Source organism: Hylobates moloch, unplaced genomic scaffold (genome assembly GCF_009828535.3).
Source record: "Hylobates moloch isolate HMO894 unplaced genomic scaffold, HMol_V3 SCAFFOLD_18, whole genome shotgun sequence".
In the NCBI taxonomy this organism is placed as follows: Eukaryota; Metazoa; Chordata; class Mammalia; order Primates; family Hylobatidae; genus Hylobates; species Hylobates moloch.
The window spans coordinates 65,739,881-65,763,467 of record NW_026652293.1 but is presented as its reverse complement, the minus strand read 5'-3'; the positions used below and the strand labels follow the sequence as shown (position 1 = coordinate 65,763,467).

The window sequence follows — 23,587 nt, the reverse complement described above, 5'->3', positions numbered from 1 at the left end:
GCCTTGCAGCTTGATCTCAGACTGCTGTGCTAGCAATCAGCGAGACTTCGTGGGCATAGGACCCTCCGAGCCAGGTGCGGTACACAATCTCCTAGTGTGCCATTTTCCAGGCCCGTTGGAAAAGTGCGGTATTAGGGTGGGACTGACCCGATTTTCCAGATGCCGTCTGTTACCCCTTTCTTTGACTAGGAAAGGGAACTCCCTGACCCCTTGCGCTTCCCGAGTGAGGCAATGCCTCGCCCTGCTTCGGCTCGCGCACAGTGCACTTCATCGACTGTCCTGCACCCACTGTTTGGCACTCCCTAGTGAGATGAAACCAGTACCTCAAACAGAAATGCAGAAATCACCTGTCTTCTGTGTCACTCAGGCTGGGAGCTGTAGACCGGAGCTGTTCCTATTCGGCCATCTTGTCTCCACCTAGAGCTTATTAAAGGCTGCTTTCACAGGACAGAGTAGCAAGCTCTGAAGTTCAGGGGTCTTAGAAGATTCCTTTTAAAGATATTATTTTTATTTTTTAAAGATATTTTATTGTGTATATTTAAAGTATATAACACAATGTCATGAGGTACATATAGATAGTAAAATGGTTACTATAGTGAAGTAAGTTAACATATCCATCATCTGACATAGTTACCCATTTTTATCTTTTTGTGGCAAGAGCAGCTAAAATCTACTTATTTTGCAGGAATCCCAAATATAGTACAGTTTTATTAATTATAGTTCTCAAGTACATTAGATTGCTGGAGTTGTTTATCCTATATATCTGCTACTTTATAATTTCTAACATACATGTCCCCATCTCTACCTCCCCCATGCCCATGTTAACTACTGTTTTATTCTCTATATATTTGACTCTCTCTCTCTGTCTCTTTAGATTCTACATAAAAGTGAAATCATGCAGTATTTGTCTTTCTGTGTCTGGGTTATTTCACTTAGCAAAATGTGCTCCAGGTTCATCCATGTCGTGGCAAATGGCAGGATGTCTCTTTTCATAAAGGCTGAAAAATATTCCATTTACATTTATATTAGAATTTCTTTATCCATTATTTATCTGTTGACAGACACTCAGGTTGTTTTCACATCTTGGCTATTGTGAACAGTGCTGCAATACACGTGGTAGCACAGATATCTTTATGGCACGGTGATTTCATTTCCTTTGGGTATATGCCTAGAAGAGGGATTGCTGGGGCACATGGTAGTTCTGTTTTTAATATCTTTTTTTTTTAAATATAGAGATGTGTTCCCATTATGTTGCTCAGGCTGGTCTTGAACTTGTAGCCTCAAGCAATCTTGCCACCTTGGCCTCCCAAAGTGCTGGAATTACAGGCGGGAACCAACACACCTGGCCTATTTTTAAATTTCTTTAGAACCTCCATATTCTTTTCATAATGGGTTGCACCTATCTACATTCCCACCAAAAAAATGTATATTATTTTCCAGAATAAAATTTTGGGAACAGAATAATATCTGCTTTTTGGTGGCTTTGGAGAAAAACAACTGTTTCCTTTTGATTTTGCTGATGTTATTTTCAGCAATATTAGGAGAGCAGTCTAGTTTAATTAACTAGAATCAAGAGTAAAAAGCTCAGTAATTACCATTTGCCATCTGTATATCTCCTTCAATGAAGCGTCTGTTCAGAACTTTTTGCCGTGTGCAGCTGGGGATGTAGGAGGGTGTTGTTTGTTTATAGGTAAATGTCCTTTGTTGAATGTGGGTTTTATGAGTAGTAATTTTTTTTTTTCCCTAGTCTTTGGCTTGCCTTTTTGTAAGAGTCTTTCGAAGAGCAAAAGTTTTACATTTTTGTGATGTCCAATTTATTTAATTTTTTATTTTACAGTTCCAACTTTAGTGCTCCATTTAAGAAATCTTTGCCAAATCCAGGATCATTAAGATTCCCTCTTATGGTTGCTTTGAGCAGTTTGATGGTTTGTTAGGTTCATGATGTTGAGTTAATTTCTGTATGTGCAGCAAAGTAAGTATCAAGGTGTTTTTGTTTTTGTTTTATTTAATTTAATTTATTTATTTATTTATTTTGTAGATGGCTATTCCATTGTTCCAGCACCTTTTGTAGAAAAGATTATCCTTTTCTTCATTTAGGGGATTTGTCATTTCACCATTGCACTTTTGTTGAAAATCAATTGATCATATATCTGTTGTGGCCTATTTCTGGACACTTTATTCTTTTCCATTGATCTAGATGTGTATTTACACCAATACCATCAATACCATAGTTACTGTAGCTTTGTAATAAACCTTGAAACCAGGTATTATATGTCCTCCAACTTTTTATTTTTCAAAGTTGTTTTAGCTATTCTAGGGTCTATTGCATGTCCATATACATTTTTGAATTAGCATGTCCATTTCTAAAAAAAATTCTGCTAGAATTTTCATTACAATTTCATTGAATTTATCAATCCGTTTTGTGAGAATTGACTTATTAACAATACTGAATCTTCAAATCCAGGAATGCAGTATATCTCCCCATTTATTTATTTAGTTTATATGTTTAGTTTCTCTTATTTCTTTACTGATGTTAGGTGGTTTCTGTCTTGCACATTTTTTTCTCAAATTTATCCCTAAGTATACTTTCAGTGCTACTATAAATAGTACTTTAAATTAAGTACATGAAAAGATGTTCATCATTAGTCACTGGAAAAGGCAAATTAAAACCACAATTAGATAGCATTCCATTAAGGTTTCTCAACCTCAGCACTGTTGACATGTTGAGCCTCAGAATATTTCCCTGGTTGCAGGGAGGTGGGGGTTGGGGGGGCTGTCTTGTGCATTGTAGGATGTTTGGCTGCATCCCTGGTCTCTAGCCACCAAATGGCAGTATTATTTCTTCCCTTCCTCAAATTGTAAAAACCAAAATGTCTCCAGATACTGCAAAATCTGCCCTAGGAGGCATACATTCACTAGCACGGTTAAAATTTTAAAAACTATTGACAAGACTATGGAGCGACTGGAACTCACACATGCTGCTGTTGAGAATGTAAAATAGTTACAACTACTTTGAAAACAGCTTGGCAGTTTCTTTTTTTAATTTTGCTTTTAATTGACAATAATTGTATACATTTATGGGGGTACACTGTGATGTTTTCATACATGTTTGCATTCTGCAGTGATGAAATTATGGTATTTAAAATATCACCTCACTTATTTATCATTTCTTTGTGGTAAGAATATTGAGAATCCTCTCTTCTAGTTATTTTGAAATACACATTATGATATTGTTACTATTGTCTTCGTACTATCCTGTAGAACGCCAGAATTTTTTCTTTCTAACTATAATTTTGTACTCATTGAACAATCTCTCCTCCCCCTTCCTTCTCCCCTCCCCAGCCTCTACAAACCACTATTCCACTCTGTACTTCTATGAGATTGGCTTTTTTAGATTCTACAAATAAGTGAACTCAGTGGTATTTGTCTTTCTGTGCCTGTCTTATTTCACTTAACATAATGTCCTCCAGGTTCATGCATGCTGCTGCTGCAAAATGACAGGATTACATTCTTTTTTGTGGCTGAATAGTATTCCATGGGGGGTGTGTTTGTGTATGTCACATTTTCTATATGTTTTCTACATATGATATATATTTCATATATATCATATGTAAAAAATGTGGTATCATATATAAAATGTGATTATATATATTATATATTTATTGGTTTATGGCCACTTAGATTGATTTCATATCTTGGCTATTGTGAATAATGCTGTATTAAGCCTGGGAGTGCAGATATCTCTTCAACATACTAATTTTATTTACTTCAAAAAATACACAGTAGTGGAATTGCTGGATCATATGGTAGTTCTGTTTTCAATTTTTTGAGGAAACTCCCCATACCGCTTTCTATAATGGCTGTACCAATCAATATACATTTCCACCAACAGTGTGTAAGGTTCCTTTTCTTTCACATCCATACCAGCATTTGTTGATAATAACCATTCTAATTGGGATGAGATGGTATATCATTGTGGTTTTGATTTGCATTTTCCTGATGATTAGTGATGTTGCACATTTTAAAATATTTTTTGGCCATTTGTATGTCTTCTTTTGAGAAATGTCTATTCACGTCCTTTGCCCAGTTTTTAATTGGATTATGGCAGTTTCTTAAAAAGTTAAGACTAAACCTACTACGTAACCCAGCCATTCTTCTAGGTATTTACACAAGAGAAAAAAATAACATGTCCAGGTAACTGTTCATGAATATTTGTTGCAGCTTTATTTAGCTGCAAATAGCCAAAAACTGGGAACAAATTCAAACATCTACACACAGGTGAACAGATAAACACATTGTGGTATATCCATACAGAGGAATACTACTCAGCAATGAAAAGGAATGAACTATTGACACAGACGACACCATGGATGAATCTCAGAATAAGTACCCTGAGTGAAAGAAGCCAGACCAAAAGAGTACATATTTTATGAATCCATTTATATAACATTCTAGAAAATGAAAACAAGAGGCTGAGGCAGAAGGATCGCTAAAGACAGAAAGTCAAGGCTATAGTGAGGAAAGGGATAGATTAGGAAGAGGCATAAAGGAAACATTGGGGTGTAATGGATGTGCTAATTATCTTAATTCTGGTTATGGTTTTATAGGGATATATAGTGTCCCATAATTTATATATATCCCCATAAAGCAATAACCAGAATTATATATAATATATATTATATAATTTATATATGTAAAATATATATATAAACCTGTTAAGTTGTATACTTTTATTTTTTTGAGACAGAGTCTCACTCTGTCACCCATGCTGGAGTGCAGTGGTGTGATCTCGGCTCACTGCAACCTCGGCCTCCTGGGTTCTGCGATTCTCCTGCCTCAGCCTCCCGAGTAGCTGGGACCACAGGTGTGAGCCACCACAACTGGCTAATTTTTGTATTTTAGTAGAGACAGGGGTTTCATCATGTTTGGCCAGGCTGGTCTTGAACTCCTGACCTCAAGTGATCCACCTGTCTTGGCCTCCTAAAGTGCTGGGATTACAGGGGTGAGCCACAGCGCCTGGCCTAAGTTGTGCACTTTAAATATATGTGGCTTTTTGGTACCAATTTTATCTCAATAAGCTATTTAGAAATTATAATATAGAAAAGAGATGGGTGGAGAGAACATTTTAATAAATAGAGAAAGGCTGTGTAACGGTCTATATTTATACGGGATACTCATGATACTGATAGAAATCACAGTGGAATTCCCATATATCATCCAACTGTGAAAAAAAGGTTAATAATAATTCGAGCTCATTCCTACTTCTGCTTTAAGAAACTTAGAAATGCAGCCTTCCTTCCTCCCTACTCCAGCAGTCATACTGGTGGCCGACTATTTTCCCTTTAGACAAAGATGATTAGTCAGTTAAACATAACACATGATTTTAAATTAGAATATTCGGGAAAATGTTTATCTTCTTTCAGATAAACGTTCAGTAATTTTTAAATGACACAAAACCGTGTTAATGAAAAATAGGAGAGAAAAATTAACATCTCCCCACAGCCAAAAGATGCCGTGAATTACAGAATGTTCCTCTAGAAAGTTCTGGTCTTTTTTAAGCATTTGGAATGATAGGAAGCAATATATGGCCTGTTGCTAAAGTAAATCTTTGGTGAATTTCTCTGATCACAAACATTTAATAGATTCAGAATTAAATTCCTATGGTTATCCCTGCCCCAAAATCAGATTACCATTAATTACTATGAATAAATCAAGGATCCCGACTTTTTCACTGTTTCTTTTTATTACTTTGGATGATAATATGGTCAGCAAGCCAGGAAGGAGCATGACTTGCAAGAAACCCCACATTTTAATTTAAGAAACAATGATTTAAAAGGCATAAATCCCTTCAATATAAGAAAGGGAGGTATAAATGTATTGAAGGTTTCAGAATTTTCAGGTAACAGTGTGATACCTTCAAATGATCAATAATTGTGTACTATAATCCGCCTCTACAGAGAGAAAAGAAGTGATGGTTCCTCCTGTTTGCTTTAGATTGTTCAGCCAGCAATATTGTGCTCCGTTGGAGCTAACAGGCCATTCTCCATCTATCTGCATTCGCAGCATTCTTAGATTGAACTTTGCTTTGTTTTCCCTAGCCCCTGCTTACACTACAATTTTGTATGAAAAAGTATTAGTGAGTTACTGAACATTTCATTGTCTGCATGTAATGTGTGTACCTCTTGCTTATATCTATGTATATATAAAAATATAAATATATATGTGTATATATATATATAAGTAAAATAATTTTGAAGTGGTTTCTTTAATTCGCCAGTGATGTGACTGGTAAATTAAAATGCAAAACCTGGTCTTGTCCAAAGCAATAAGAAATGTATAAGAGGCTTCTGTTTGTTTTAGCCAGGTTTTTGGAATGTTAAAATCCAAGACACCCTAAAGCCAAGTAGAGATGATTAGCACTTTGACCTCCTTTATCAGACCTTAATAATCTAAGTCCCTTTGGGGAGCTCTCTGGGAATCTCCTATCTGATCTATGTTTGTGGAAACACAGATCAGACACAAGAACCTTATAAGAACCACATGCCTCTTACTTGTGTAGAAAACCTTTCTTCTTTCTATGGTTAGCACACATACACCAACCTTGCAGTGCGTGATTCCTCTCCCCCACCACTCTCCCCCAGCCCACCTTAGTCTTCCTGAAATTCCCTAAGCAGGAGCTAGTGGACAGCCCATCCAGTGTGTGCCACTGAGTGTGTCAGGTAAGTGATAGGCTGGAAAAACAGTTTATCTCGGGTCAATGTCCTGTTGCTTGATTTACCTGGTCACACAGAGTTGCTGAGAGAAATGAAGAGCCGCCTTTACCGCTGGTTTTCTCTTTCCAGACAGATGTCTTAAAATGGGATCTCATCGTCTGCGCAGTGGTTGCTGTCCTCTCATTTGCAGTCAGCGCCAGCACTGTATTCCTGTCATTGCGAGTATGTATCCACCAACTTTGTACTCTTCCTGCCCCCTTATTCTCCTTAATAACAAAGCTGTCATGGAGCTACAGGGTATTGACAAGACACTTGAGCCAGAGAAAGAAAACAAAATGCCCGTTGAGAGGCTTAGGGAATGAATCCATGTACTGTGAACAGTTATGTCCAAGATGTGACTTGGTCCACATCACAGATTGGGTTCGATTGCTTTATCCTTACCTGCATCTGGGGGTCTGTTTTGTATGCAAGAGTGATGGCACATCTTGTGGAATCCACTGTGAGGACAGTTAATAGTCATAGGGTGGGCTAACAGTGCTCTACTATGAGTAGAGAAGAGAGGAGTCACCGTATCAGGGGTGAGGCAGAGGTCACAGAGCCAAAAGGACTGTGGGAAAAGGATTTTCAGTTAGAAAAACAAAGTGGGTAGCTCCAGATGGGATTCCTGGCTGTGGTCCTTCCAGTCAGTTGCTTTCTCTATACAAAAATATTGTCCATCCATGAACTCCCCTTTTCATGAGGAAATGTCTGTGAGCTGCATGGGTTATTCTTCACCTCCTCATTGGAAAATTTTAAAAATGTATTCCAAGGGGCATAATTCTGTTGGCCTCTGTACTTCCATAGGCTAGTTCTCCCTCACCCTCCTAGTGGTTTCCAACACATGAACCAATTTCATGGTATAGAGAAGACATTTTCAGAGGCCTGAAACAAGAACTGAGTCTGGCTATCCGTTAAGAGGAAAAAGTGGAAGGACAGTGATGTTATGTATTATTCATGGGCAACCCATCCTCTAGGCTAAGTAATGAGATTCTGCCCATTTTTATCGCAGCCATTTCTCAGCATCGTGCTGTTTGCCTTGGCTGGAGCCGTGGGGTTTGTAACACATTACCTGCTCCCTCAGCTCCGCAAGCATCATCCCTGGATGTGGATTTCACACCCCATTCTCAAAAACAAAGAGTATCATCAACGGGAAGTGAGAGGTTAGTAATATATCCCTCATTTAAAAAAAAAAAAAAGGAGGGGTAGGTATACATTAAACTGGAGAGCATGTGCAACAGTCTGAATGTACTTAATGCCACAGAACTGTACACTTGAAAATGGTAGATGGTACATTATGTGTATTTTACCACAATAAAAAAGAAAAAAGGATAATGTGTACCTTGGAGTATATGGTATTTGTTCCCAGATATTCTAGCCAACCATAAAAGAAAGTTAAAGCCAGGTGAATCCGAAGAATGTTTTGTACAAATATTAATTGGCTATTGGTATTGTGGAAAAATTATATCATTCACACTTGAAGATTATGCTGTTCCCACAAAAACTGACTGGGGCCTAAGAAGAGCATCCCTTGACCATGCTCCCATCCTTCATGAAATGGTGGGGATGGAGCAGGGCCTGACCAATAACTTTAAGCACTCCTGAACGCTTGCATTTTCTTTAGCTTGCTTTGTTCATCTAGGCATACACCTGTATCTACACTTGGTTGATTTAGCAGTTTCCATGGGTGTCTCTGGCTATGATCATGTAATAGCCTGGTAATCACAACCATTTCAGAGCCTTAGAGAAGAAATAGATTTCTTCTAGATAAGAAATCTTCTAGAAATTTTTCTGCTAGGTCTTTCCTTGCTCTGTAATTCCGTGTTCTGTGCTTGAATGGATGGAAGAAGACTGATTTATCCACAGTTTTAGACCCATCAAAGTTATTGCTCACAGATTATAACTGCTGTCTAATGCTGCTGATTCTGCACAGAGCTGTTTAGCCTATGTAACTTCTCAGTTGTTAGCGAGTTATCTAATTGTCTGTATGTCCAGGCATAAAGATAAGTGAGGGGCACCAAGGTTTGTGGACATAAAGTACTGAACTCAACCAAATCTGTCACCAGCAACTTCAGTTGACTGGTATGACAAAAGGAAAAGGGGGAAAATAATTTAAAAAATTTTTAAATATGCAAGAGTCACTGAAGATGCTGTCCAGAATAGAGAGTGCTTCCATAAGGAGCATCTCTGGGTGGGCACAAGGAGCCGCCTTAGTTAGAAACAGCCCAAGTAGAAAAACTGGCTTGTTCAGTGGAGACAGATGGCCTCGCCGGGCTGCTGGGGTTTAGAAGTGCAGGGAGGGTAACTCAGACTTCTCTCCCCTTGGAGACTTACTCTTCCCACCTACAGAATCAGGAGCAGCATAAGGATGGAGCTGCATAGTTTTAAATGTTCTGTACAATTTCATGTGCTACTTAAATGCAAATTATTATCAGTATTAGAAAAACTGAAAGAAGATAGACTCAGAGAAGGTTCCATCTATAATGGTTTGTATATTTTAGTCCACTTGTAAAGTCCCTACCCCAACAGGTGACTGCCTATGGATACATAGAGGACTCTGATGAAAAAGACCAGTTTCTATAGAACTTCTGCAGCCTTCAGGTTATATTTCCCTTTCATTCAAAAACCTCTAGAAAGACTAAGTGTTGGTGAAATTAGTGGAGTGTTTTGGGGTTTGTTATTTTGACATTATTGGTAAGTTAGTTGATGGAGATTTGAAGTAAGAAGCTTTAACTGCATATCTATATCTATATTTATATCTGTACCTGTACCTGTACCAATACCATTTACCTATACATTTCCTTATATTTTTACTTTTGTCTGTATCTATATCTTTACCTGTCTGTAACCTACACATTTGCCTATACCCATACCACTACTTACTTCTATACCTTTACTTTTACTTCTATATATCTTTATCTTTACCTATACCTAATCTTTACCTGTACCTGTATCTATACCTTTACCTTTATCTATACCTATACCTTTATTTTTATCTATAACTTTCCCTGTACCAATGATGATACCTATACTTTTACCTTTACCTGCACCTATACCTGTGCCTTTCCCTATACCTATTCTTAAACTATGCCTATGCCCATGCCCATGTTAAATGTACATATTTAAATACCTTGCGGTGAGCAAAAAGAACCTGTGAAGCTGAAGGAAAGGAAAATGAGACAGATTAGACTTGGGCTTCCCTTAGTGTGTGGCAGTTCAGAGTGTAGAATTCAACAATGAAAGACAGGAGTGGGCTATTAACAATTCGGTTTCTGTTTTTTGTTTTGTTTTGTTTTTCATTTTCTCCCCTGTATCTAAGACAGCCCCATTTAAATTAAAATCATTTAGCTATTTCAAGCCTACAAGGCACTTTTTAGTACAAGATTCAAGAACAAGTAAAGTGAGCGTGTTTGTGTGTCTGACTTCCCCTCTCGGAGGGCGAGTGAGTGGGTGCACCAAGTCCCTGTGTATCCCATAGACGTAGGCTAGGAGGGGTCCACACTTGCTTACACAGTGTCAGGCAGAGGCTCTGTGGAAGTTTCTCACTTACACACTAGCTATTTATAAGCAGCCTGAAATCTAGCTGGGAGTCACAGGTTAGACAAATTAGGTACATGACGAAAAACAGATTCCATTTCAAAATTAGGTGTATTAGAAGGAAAACCCGCAGACACAAAATTTAAAACTGATTTAAGCCCAGTTACCCATTCTGGTGCCATTTGTGTCCTGAATTTCCTTGCCTCTTCTTCCTGGACTTCTGCCTCTTAGGTTTTGACTCTTCATTTTTTTCCACCAGCAACAAAACATGTACAGGAAACTCAGGCCAGGCACACAGCTTTTCATGTGAAAGTGATGCTCACATCTTCTTTCTCATAGGAGCACAGAATATTGTCACTGGGAAAGAAGGCAGGGCAGAACAGGACTAGCTAGTGTGTAGCCCACTGCTGGGACACAGTGGTTCCAGGGTAGACATCACTAACCGAGAACAGAGTCCTAGAACTGGGCTGGCGGCAGACATTTCTAATCAACTGGAGCACTAAGATAAGGCATATGTGCTGCCCCTGTCTTAGAGTTTATTATATAATCCAATCCCACCATTTTACATAGATGGAAACTGAAGCCTGGGGACAGAAACATAACTTGGGTCCCACTGATTTTGTGGCCAGTGAGTGACTAGAGCCCAGGTCATTTCACTACCCACGTTGCTCTCATTCTGGGTGGGCAATCATGTACAGCCTGAATGTGGCTCTTAGGCTATTTTTGCAATCATCACTACCCAGAAGAGCCATAAGGCTACAATCACAGTAGGTCCTGTAAAGTCTGACATGCCATCTTCTCATGCTAACACTGCCAGGCTTTCTTCCCTGATTTGATAGAGACTTGCCACAGTCGATTCTAGGCATTCTTGTGGCTTCTCAAACACACCACACTCTCTCCCTCTGCTCTCCTTGCTCCTCCCTTGACTGAGGATGCCATTCCTCCAGCTTCACTAGACTGACACCAGGCTGCTCATGCTTCAAGTCTCTGCAGTTTTTTGTTTTTTTTTTTTTGAGACTGAGTGTCACTCTGTCACCCAGGCTGGAGTGCAGTGGCACAATCTCGGCTCGCTGCAACTTCCTCCTCCTGGGTTCAAGTGATTCTCCTGCCTCAGCCTCCTGAGTAGCTGGGATTACAGGTGCCCGCCACCACACCCGGCTAATTTTTGTATTTTTAGTAGAGCTAGGATTTCACCATGTTGGCCAGGCTGGTCTTGAACTCCTGACCTCAAGTGATCCGTCCACCTCGGTCTTCCAAAGTGCTGGGGTTACAAGCATGAGCCACCACGCCCAGCCCAGGTCTGTTTAAAATCAGCCCCTCCGGAGAAGTCTTGTCCCGACCACCTAAACCTGACTAGATTCCCCACTGCTCCCTGAGCCTCCCTTCCATAAGCACTTTTAACCACTGGTGCCTAAGGTAGACTGAGCTCTACGTCTGCTAGCACATACTCCTCCTCCAGTGCTCACGGCAATGCTTGGTGTAGAGAGGGAGGCTCACAAATGCTGAAGTGCATTTAATGTAACCATCATCACTCTGTAGTCGCTGGAACAAACTTTAAACTTGGTGCATATACTTCCTTTTGGCTTACTTTCCTTTCTGCATACTTTGAGTAGGTACTTCTACTTGGTAGAATGTGGAGATACCAAATAATGTTGGTATAAAATTCAGACTATGATAAATGGAAATGGATATTATAACTGAAGTTGAAGACTGCACGTTGAAACATATCTTTTTTAGTCAATTTCTTTCTTTACCTTTGAGACTAATTTATTGAAAGTAAATATTATCTCCTCCCAACCTTGATATGCTGTTTCACCAGTATTTGAATTAGGAGAATAAAATTCTATCACTTATAGTACAGTTCAGCATCAGATGAATCATGATGGTCATGTGGACACAACTGAGTTATATTAATGTGTATGTGTGAAGTTGCTCCTTTAAAAAATTGCCATATTTCCCACCAATCTAAGTTAATCATGCTGAACATGAAGACAGCACTATAGGCAACAGCATATTATTCTAACTTGGAGTTTTTGAGACTAAATGTTAAAGGAGCACTCATATTTTTAGAAAATAAAGCAAATTAGTTTTCCTGAATTATGATAATCATTCCAGACAAATGACTTTATTGATTGATCCCAGTCATAAAGAAGAACAAAGTTGGACCTGATTGAAAATTTGTTTTATCTTAAAACTTTCCAAAGGAATTATTTCAAAAAGCAAATATTGGGGTTGAGTCACATTTCACATGGTCCTCCAAAGTAATGTTTCCATAATATTATGATTCTTGGCTTTTAAGAATTAAAAATTGTGACCTGATTTGATGACTGTACTCTTACCATAAAAATGGGTTACAATGGAGTTAAAAGAGATTGAGACAAGGAATAAGTACGATATTGAGATTCATTTATTTACTTGTTTGTTCACGTAGAAAATGCTTACGGATATACTATTCACTCATTCAGAAAATAATTATTGAGTTCCTACGAGATGCCAAGCCCTGTGAACCAGTGACGTAGGAATGACTAAGATGTAGTTCCCGTCATCAAAAAGCTTATAATCTGGTAAATAAGCCTATGACTGTGTCACTGTAGAAGAATTGTGACTGCTCCTCACATACAGTAATGCGGGCCGTGACACTAGGTTCTGCCCTGCAGGAAAGACAAAGAAACAGTAGCTGGGCATGATGGTATGTGCCTGTAGTCCCAGCTATTTGGGAGGCTGAGGCAGGAAGATCGCTTGAGCCCAGGAGTTAGAGGCTGTAGTGCACTATAATAGCGCCTATTGAATAGCCACTGCACTCCTGCACTTTAGCTGGAGCCACATAATGAGTTTCTTTCTCTCTTTTTTTTTTTTTTTTTTTTTGAGACGGAGTCTCACTCTGTTGCCCAGGCTGGAGTGCAGTGGCTCGATCCCAGCTCACGCAACTTCCACCCTCTGGGTTCAGGCAGTTCTCATGCCTCAGCTGCCCTACTAGCTGGAATTACAGGCGTGTGCTACTACACCCTGCTCATTTTTGTAGAGACAAGGTTTCACTATGTTGGCCAGGCTGGTCTCGAAATCCTGGTCTTAAGTGATCTGCCTGCCTCGGCCTTCCAAAGTGCTGGCATTACGGGCGTGAGCCCACGTGCCCAGCCGAGACTCTTTCTCTTAAAAAACAAAGTAAAAAGAAAGAAGTAGAAGGCTGATATCCTAAGTGAGGAGCTTACAATTAATTTCATGTATCATTGCTTAAACCTTTCCAATTTATTGATATGCCTATAAAATGGAAAATATATGGAATTATATAATTAAATGTTGTGTTGATATCTGGTGCATGGCAGATAGTCAATAAACATTGGAGGAGAAAATTAATGATTAATGCTTTGTAAATTCACTAAAGGAAGGTTTTCTATAGGCTGACAAGGGCATACAAAGCCTCTTGAAGTAAAGGGTAGTTTGGAGGATTCACATGTACCCCTGTACAGTGCTGAAAAGCTTAAGCTATACTTTTTGGATGCATTGGAATAAATTTAAAAAGATAATATACATTATAAAACACACAGGCTGGGCACGGTGGCCCACACCTGTAATCCCAGCACTTTGGGAGGCTGAGGTGGGTGAACCATGAGGTCAGGAGATCGAGACCATCCTGGCTAACACGGCGAAACCCTGTCTCTACTAAAAAAAAATACAAAATTTAGCTCGACGTGGTGTTGCACACCTGTAGTCCCAGCTACTCTGGAGGCTGAGGCAGGAGAATCGCTTGAACCCGGGAAGCAGAGGTTGCAGTGAGCCGAGACCACACCACTGTACTCCAGCCTGGGTGACAGAGCAAGACTCCCTCTCAAAAAATAAAACAAAACAAAACAAAAAAACACATCAATTAAACATCTATTTAAATTGTAATTTAAAAAAAAATCCACTACTACAAAACATTCACTAATGGGTCCCAAATTTGCAATTCTTGTATGAGATTTACTTTACATTTTAGCAAATCTTGTCTGTCAGTTTACAGATAGACTAGTTTCTATGTGATGCACGTGATTCTGAGAGCTCTTGCTTTTTATAATGTATTTTTCACTTACATCGAAATAATACATAGTATTAAAAATCAGACAGAACAAGTTGTAATGAAAAGCAGCAGACTCCTGTCAACTCCACCCTCTTGCCCCATTTCTGATTTTCCCTGTACAGAAAAATGCTTTCTGCTCTTTAGGTATCTCTTCTGGTATTCTTCTAAATAATGATCATGTGTGTGTTCTGCTACTTCTTGGTATTTTAGATTTGTTTATCTACTGACTTTGCATTATAAAAGATAAGAATTTATCTCTCTTATCTTCCCTTATGCATTAGCATTTTCACATTCCTCCTTCTCCTAATATAGTTTTAATATTTTTGTTGAACTTCTACTCAGGCTCTTTTTTAACTCTTAAGTCTAAATGTTGTTCACCTCTGAGACCACTAGTATAGACCTTGATTCTATTTCTTATTCAAATGTTTGTTTTTGTATTTGCTCACCATTCCAATAGCTATGTAGTATATTTCTCATTCCAACTTTCCACACAGACGAATCTGTCAGATAATCTATTAGCTCCGTCCTCCCTTCCTGACTCCCTCCTGGAACCTGCTGCAAATTTCTGTTTGTTGTTTCCTCCCTTTTTTGGAGTGAAGCTTGTCCTCAGTCGCTCCTGAGAAGAGGCACATGAGAAGAAACTTTCGAGACCTCCTCTGCTCAAAGTGTTTTATTCTACTTCATACTTCAGATAGTTTGTAGTGTGTAGCCTGCCAGGGTGTAAGCATTATTCCATTGTCTTCCAGCATCCACTGCTGCTGCTAAAAAGTCTGAGGTTTTTTGACTCTTCGTCTTTTGTATGTGACTAGTTTTTTCTCTGCAGAAAGCTTTTGGGAAGTTTAGGAGATAATTATAATGTTAGGGCGCAGCCTTGGACAAGACTGGGTGGGCTCAAACCCTGGTTCTGTCACATATTAAGTGTGCTTCACCATTGTGATTCAGTTTTGTCTTCTATAATTGGGAATTCCTACATTAAATATAAAATCAATCCAAGAAGAAATGTAGCACCTTTAGCATAGTCATTGGCAGACAGAAAGCGCTCCCTAAGTACATCATCCTCCTCTTCCCAGGATTCTGAAGTCTCATCATTTTCACCTGACTTTGTGCCTTGTTTCACTCATTGTGCTAGGCAGTTAGTGGCCCTTTATAATCTGGATGTACATGTCATACATACAGTTTTGAAATTTTCATCAATAGGTCATAGTGCCATCTGAATGCCTTATTTCACAGAATTTGCACAGTAATTAAGTGAAACTCAATAATATATGTAAAAATGCTTTCAAATGTATCTAGTGCTAGTTAAGGGAATATGGCATGAGAGGCATTGTCTGATTTTGGAACATAAAATTATGCGGGGATCTTTGGAAAGAGGCTTCCTTTGCTGTGGCTAGAGGAGGAAGGATGTATTCCTTACTTCGCCTTTTTCCCCACATAAGAAAGACGTGGGGATACTTCAGGAAGTAGTTAGAGACTTGGAAAACTCTCCAAAGTGTTTTTAATTCAAAATTACTAAAATAATTTGAAGCATAAACTGAACTAGTACTAGCAAAGTAACATAGTCATCATGTGCTATGATACTGGTGTGGGAAAGTGCATTTCAAATGCCAAATAAATGACTTCGAGCTGAGTTTTTAGAAACCAGCCTCTCAGTTGGAAGCCTGCTTTATTCATTATTCTCTCTGTTGCTATTATTTTCCTGCACCTTCCCTTCCCCTCATTTTCCCTTCCTCCCTACCAGGCACTCTCATGCTCTGGCTGATCTCCTCTAGTCCACTGGGAAACTTATCTTCCTGTGTCAGTCTCCACAAGGCTGGAGGAGGTGCCGCAGGGGTTTGGCAGTGAAGCCAAGTTACACTGCAGCGGGAGGAAAAAGAAAAGTGGAAATCAGTTACCTCTGCTTGCAGCAGAGGGAGGCAGAGGGAGGTCTGGAGAAGCTCAGGCCAAACTGGGCTAGCATTAAGAAAGACAGGACTAGGCTAGGCGCAGTGGCTCACGCCTGTACCCCATCTCTACTAAAAATGCAAAAATTAGCCGGGCATGGTGGCAGGTGCCTGTAATCCCAGCTACTCAGGAAGCTGAGGCAGGAGAATCACTTGAACCCGGAAGGCGGAGGTTGCAGTGAGCAGAGATTGTGCCATTGCACTCCAGCCTGGTCAACAAGAGTGAGACTTTGTCTCAAAAAAAAAAAAAAGAAAAAAAAAAGATAGAAAGACAGGACTTGGGACAGAGCTCAATTGTTAGCTGCCAGCCTCAGATTCCAGCTCTCCAGCAAGCCACAGGGTGTTTATCCAAGACTCATTAGGATTCTCTTAAACTGCTGATAAACCTAATGCAATATGGAGCTAAAATGAATGGTCAGTAGTGGGAGGGATACTTAAACAACTAATACTAAAAATCAGGAAGTTTTAATATGCAGCGTGCAATATATGCACAATGGTCCTACAGTGGCTTTGGGCTATTAGCACAACAAACATGGGAAAGGCTAAAGAGAGCATTTTGAAGAATGATGTTAGTTCTCAGCTGCAGTAGGTGTGGCCACTGTGGTGAGCCCTGACTCAGTCTCCCTAAAGTAGGTCTGTTGGAATCTTAGCAGAAGTAGCTTAACCATCATAGCTGTCTATGATAGGATGATATATGGATAGGCCATGGAGAAAATAGAAAGGGTGTTTTTAAGTAACCTTGTAATTTAAATAACATACAAATTACACTTTACTTGAGGGAGGATTTCTTCTGAATTGGACATTTATTGAGCACCTGCTATGTCCTAGACACTGTTCTGGGCATTGAGGATGCAAAAGTAAGCACGTCGTCCTTGCTCTTGGCAAGATGGTTATTCTAACGAGAAGCTCTGTCTATCCTGTGGCCACAGCGAGAGCATTTGGAATTCTCTCCTAGCCCTCTTTATGTAAAAATGTTGATCTAACCTTTTTCGTGTGAAAAAGGTACAAGTGGTTCCATTCGCTTTTTCAGTTTTAAATATTATTATTATGGTTTGGTATTAATTGAGGGCCTTTCTGTCAAGAAGAGAAGGCACATTTCACACTGATTCTGCTGAGTTTCTCCCGCTTTTTGAGGAAATGTGAAGGACACATTTTTATTCCCACTGAACTAATGAAAAAAAAAATCAATGGGGTGGTTTTGGGGAAATGAACATTAAAAAAATTGGAGTAAGACTTTGTATCAAATGAATTTCCAGATGTATTAAAGATTTTAAATGTTTTTTAAAATGAAGGAAGAAGAAAGAAACCAGAATAGCACTGCAAGAAAATGTAGGTCAAGTTATATCATCTTGGTTGAGGAAGAGAAAAAGAATTTTCTAAGCATGATGCCAAAGTAAAAACCCACTAATTAAACAAATGAAAGTTTTTATTCCTTGAAAAACATAAACTTTAATATTCTGATTCTCTCACGTTGCTCTTCCCTACCTTGTATTTCTTTGAGAAATTTACCATGATGTTGAACCTGATAATGTTTATCAATTCATTGAAAATATATTATTGTGTTGCTGGGACTGTGTAGGATGCTGGGGACCTGGAGAGCAGATATTCTGAGAAAATGAAATGCTTTGGCCAGAAGCAAACCCAGTACCCTCCAAAAGAAGCAGTACCCACTGTGGGGAAGCATCAGCTTCTCCTCAGACTTTGTTCTACTAGGCGTCTTCTTAATTAAGTTATTAATCCATCAGTTAATCAGGTGTATTACCTGAGATTTCCTGAGTGGCCACTATGGACAAAGTCTGAATGCTGACTGTGACTGAGAAGGACGGCCCTGGCCCCCTGGCTGCAGCTGCAGCCCTCTGGAGAAATGGTCATTCATCCCATGGAAGAAAGTACAATGAAAGAAACACATAGGGGGTTGGGAGGGAGTGCAAGGGAGTCTTAATTTAGATCTGAGGGGAAAGGAAGGGCTCCTTGAGGAAGTGATATTTAAATTGAGGCCTAAGTAAAGGAAATGGAGTGGAAAAAATATATTTACATATAGAGAGGCCTAAGGATAAGTGGAGGAAGAGGATTGCGGGCATGGGACTGGGCCATGGGCAGCCCTGAATTCACTTACTTGAAAAAGAAAAAATGACGGACTATGGGTTCATCCTAAACGGAGATCAAGGGCTTTGAGCAGCAAGGATGATGTGACTTCCTTTACCCTCCATTCATGCTACTGGTTTTGTAAATGAAGCCTATTTCTAAACAACATGTGTACATGTTAGTGCTAAGAACTTGATGATAGCTGAGGTTTGACCCAGGAAGACAGATGAGAGTGAGAAAAGCTTACAGAAAAAAGCAATTGTCTATAATAAGGGGATGATAACAGCGCAGATGTGTTCATTCCACTTTGCAGAGTCTTTCTGCCTTAGATGCCTCAGGGGTGACACCAGGGATAGTTGATTCAAGCTGCATCCCCATTGAAATGCGTCTGGCCCTTATACAGCAGGAAGCCCTGTATCCTTGCAGCTTAAATCCTAATTCAAGGTTTGTATTTGTGAAGATTGTCTTTCTAAAGCTGAAAACATCCTGAGGCTTTTTATTAACTTTTAATTATGGAGAAGAACTTATTTTAGTAGCATAAAGAGTCTAAACAAAACATAACCTGAAACCCTTTAAGAAAATTTAAAGCTTTTAATTGTAATGAGTTATATATAAACTTGTAAATGGTATAATTAGTTTGCATTCTTTTTCTCAAGGTCCTAATATTCCAGAGAAAAGAGAAATAATCATGCTAAAGTATTGTTTTTTTTATGGTCTCTTTGCATATTTGAGACATTACAGAAAGGCAGTTACAAAATATCATTGTGAAGATTTTCTTTTTGACTTTACTTTGTGTGAACCCTAACACAATCTGGGGATGCAGGAAGCACATTTGCCATGCTGCTGCATGCACGAGCCCTCCTTTTTCTAGCTTTTCATGGTTGTTGTATGTGAAAGGAGTAAGTTTAATCTTTGAGGAATCGGAATTCTGGACTTACACTTTTGTTTTAGCTTCTTCTTACATTATTATTCATCTTTCAGTGTGTCCCTTTCTACTTCCAACTATAAACATTCAGTATGAGTTTCATTTATCTGTTAAATGTTTTCCTCATCTAGAGATTGAAGCGTGTCATTAGAATAAATTGCTGAGATTGGTAGAAGCATTCTAAGATAAGTAAGAATTAAAGTGAAATTAAGGCCAGGCATGGTGGCTCAGGCCTGTAATCCCAGCATTTTGGGAGGCTGAGGTTGGTGGATCACTTGAGGTCAGGAGTTCAAGGCCAGCCTGGCCAACATGGTGAAACACAATCTCTCCTAAAAATACAAAAAATTAGCCTGGCGTAGTAGCACGCTCATGTAATCCCAGCTACTTGGGAGGCAGAGGTTGCAGTGAGCCAAGATCCTGCCACTGGACTCCAGCCTGGGCAACAGAGTGAGACTCCATCTCAAAAAAAAAAAAAAAAAAAAAGAAAGAAAGAAAAGAAAAAAAGTGAAATTGATATCCTGTCAATATGCAGCGTTAACGGAACCTGAAGTCAAAAGTTTGGGCTTGGTGATCCCTGGGATTTGTTCTCTACTCTGTCATTTCTTGATATTTATTTTAACTTGTTTCCTCACCTTTTCCCATCTCTGCTTTGACTAGATGTTGTACTCAACACCCACCAGGAAAACCGTGCCTTGGGATGAATCTTTACCTGAAATGTTTTATTTCATTTCCGCTTGCTGGTGTATGCTCATAGTGTAAACACATTTGCTGTCCTCTCATCTAGAGATGCAGAATTAATCCATGGAAAGCAGTGGTAGTTTTTATATGACATTTAGATGTCAGCAGCTGTCACTTTCATTCCTTTGAAGTACCGTGGGCGGTAAACTAGAGCTGAATAATGCAGTTCAACCTGGTTTCTAACTCAGTCTTTTTCTGTGACTCTCCTGTTCCTATAAGAATAATAGTAAAGGTTTTGTAACTTATGAATTAACTGGTTTCCAGTTCCCCAAAATATTTTTTCCCTTCGAAAGTCCAACGTAGAGCTCCTTTATAGCTATCATCTTGCTTTGCTTCTAAGTAGAGACTCAATTATCACCTCTTAAAGATCCCTGGCCTCAGCCCATCTCCATATGTGTAATTGTGGCCATATAGAATGCAGGGCCTGCCAACAAAATGCTGTTGTAATGTCAGACAGCAGAATGGTACTTACAGTCCAAGTCTTCCTAAAGATTAAATGTTTTAATCACTTGCCTTAAAGTTGTGTCTGTGATATACAGTTGACCTTGAACAACACAAGTCTGAACCGTGTGGTCCACTTACACATAGATTTTTTTTTTTTTCAGTAAAAGTTATACCTAGTGCACCTGTCTCTCCTGCCTTCCCTTCCACTTCCTCCACCTTTTCACCTCTGCCACCCCTGAGCCAGCAGGACCAACCCCTCCTCTTCCTCCTCCTCCTCCTCAGCCTACTCAACGTGAAGATGATGAGGATGAAGACCTTTACGGTGATCCACTTCCACTGAATGAACAGGAAATATATTTTCTCTTTCTTACGATTTTCTTAATAACATCTTATTTTCTCTAGCATGCTTAATTATAAGAATACAGTATATAATACATATAACAGATTAAATATGTGTTAATCATCTGTTTATGTTACCAGTGAGGCTTCTGATCAACATTAGACTAATGGTAGTTAAGTTTTGGGGGAGTCAAAGTTAAATTCGCACTTTTGACTGTGCAAGCGTTGGCGTCTCTAACCTCCCCATTGTTCAAGGGTCAACCATTGTTTCACATGCTCACACCGCCCCCCCCCCCCCCCCCCCCCGTAGTTCAGATGGTTAGAATCTCACTGAATAAGTATTTCACTCTCCAATATTTGGAAAGGCATGGATAGTGAATTCAGAGCTTATCGGTGTTGTCTCTTTTATTTGAAATTCATTGTTTTATGTGTTTCTGAGATGAGTAAACTGAAATTCTTATGAAAAACCTACTTTTGTTACCATGACCTGTGGTAAATTCTTGTAGACTGTAATGGGATTATGTCCCTCCACTCAAATCAATCTATCTCCACTCACTGGAAAATGTCATTTTCTAAAAGTAAATGTGACAAGGTTTTGAAAATCTGGTTCTTACTCCCCCATCCAAATGGTGCCCAGGCTATTCTACAGTGATGACCCAGCCACTCAAACATTTCCTTTAATTCATATGTTTTTCTAATAGCACTGGGAAGAGATTGGCTTATATTTCTCTATTTACATTTTTTTTTGCAGGAATCTAGCTAAGGTTGTCATGTCTCTCTGAATTGGTGACAAATGTTGATAGAACTCTGTAAATGTATTTTTATAAGTAGGCTGAATTGCATTTGATGTGATAGCCTCAACTGACACTGTTGATCTCTTATAAACTGAGAAATCAGAAAAAGTAATTTTGTACAGAAAGAAACTTAACTATAACTGATTGTACTTTATGAGAGATTAAAATAGGAAATGTTATTTAATACACTACAGTTACTTTTTTTATTTTGTAATCAGAAAAGTACTTCAAAAAGACTGCTTTTTTCCTCCAGACCCTCTGTTAAATGTAATTATCCAGAATTCCCTCAACCGGTAAAAATGATAATAAACATTTACCAAACCCCAACTCTCTGGCAGACATTCTAGTAGGTACATAGTACCTACCCTTAACAAATTCAGAATCTAGTGGGAAGATTCGTATTTAAGTGAATAATTATGATGTGGCACTTACTAAAATTATAGAATTCACAGGGTACAGTGATGGCATGAAGGAATAACATTCTTTGCTTTGAAGCTAGAAGTAATACAGGTTGAGTACCTCTTATTTAAAATGCTTGGGACCATGTTTCTGATTATGGTTTCTTTTGGACTGTGGCGTATGAGCATTTCTTTAGGTGTCATGTCAGTGCTCAAAAAGCTTTGGATTTTGGAGCATTTCAGATTCCAGGTTTTTGGATTTGGGGTGCTAGACCTGTATATACAGAGCACCTGGCTCAATGTCTGGCAGACACCTAATGGGTATTCCATACATGGAACTTCAGTAGAGCACCGAAGGTAAGGAAGTGGTGGGGTCTGCCCAGGAGCAGGCAGCAAGGGGCTGCACGGCTTATAAAGAATTTTAAAACAATAAAAATACCAATTAAAAGTTACCCCTTTTTACTGTTACCATGTACTGAGAATGCTAAACACTGTCAGTGGTAAATCCTCCTCCTACCAGAATGATGCTTCAAATGCCCTGCTCCTGGCAGCTTCTGGTAGTGACTGTATTGGAAGCAGGGGGCTCAAAGGGGCCTGAGGTCTCCAGAAGGTGAGACGCCAGGTCCTGTAAACAGATTAGGAATTTCTCAAGCAGGAAAGACTCAGGGTCATTCCAGGAAAGCATCTAGCACACATAGAGGCACATAAAACATCAAGGTTCACTCCAGTGCTGGGGGAAATAGAAGTCGTTTCAAAAAATGGTGGCAGTCAATCAGATATTAACATGGAAAAAAATGAGGCTTGGCCCCTGTCTTACACAATACACAATAATCAATGCTGGATAGTTTGCTGATCTAAATGTGAAAGATAAAGCAATAAAGGTCTTAGAGAAAACCATAGGAGAATGTGATCATGATCTTTTTCTCTTAAACATAGCACCAGCCAGGCGCAGTGGCTCATGACTGTAAACCCAGCACTTTGGGAGTCCGAGGCAGGCGGATCACAAGGTCAGGAGATAGAGACTGTCATAGCTAACACAGTGAAACCCTGTCTCTACTAAAAAATACAAAAAAATTAGCCAGGCATGGTAGCAGGCGCCTGTAGTCCCAGCCACTCAGGAGGCTGAGGCAGGAAAATGGCATGAACCCAGGAGACGGAGCTTGCAGTGAGCCGAGATTGCGCCACTGCACTCCAGCCTGGGCGACAGAGCAAGACTTCATCTCAAAACAAAAAAAACAAAAACAACAACAACAACAACAAATAGCACTGAAGGCCCTAAATGGGAAAAAATGAGAAGTTGTAACATGTTAAAATTATGTATTTCTTTTTTATAAAAGATACTATTAAAAGAGTGAAAATCTAACCATAAAATGGGAGAAGATTTTCTTCATGCATATACTGGCTAAAGACTCATACCTAGCATGTATAAAGGACTCCCAAAAATCAATAAGGAAAAGACATATAATCCAATAGGAAAAAGAACCAGGCAACAGAATGAAGAACTGCTTCACAAAAGTGTGTATCCAAATGGCCAGTAAACATGTAAAAAGATACTCGTCTGCATGAGTCATTAAATAAATGTAA

The 23,587-nt window shown here is 39.2% G+C and overlaps 1 protein-coding gene across 5 annotated transcripts in view; it reads left to right on the top strand.

The window, feature by feature from the left end:
- Positions 1-23,587, top strand: part of PCNX2 (pecanex 2) — a 351,803-nt gene that overhangs the window by 156,074 nt on the left and 172,142 nt on the right. For all 5 annotated transcript variants that reach the window (XM_058430821.1, XM_032137273.2, XM_032137274.2 and 2 more), the window contains exons 18-19: positions 6,843-6,935; positions 7,762-7,912. In XM_058430821.1, coding sequence (XP_058286804.1) covers positions 6,843-6,935; positions 7,762-7,912 — 244 coding nt within the window. The remainder of the gene's footprint in view (positions 1-6,842; positions 6,936-7,761; positions 7,913-23,587) is intronic.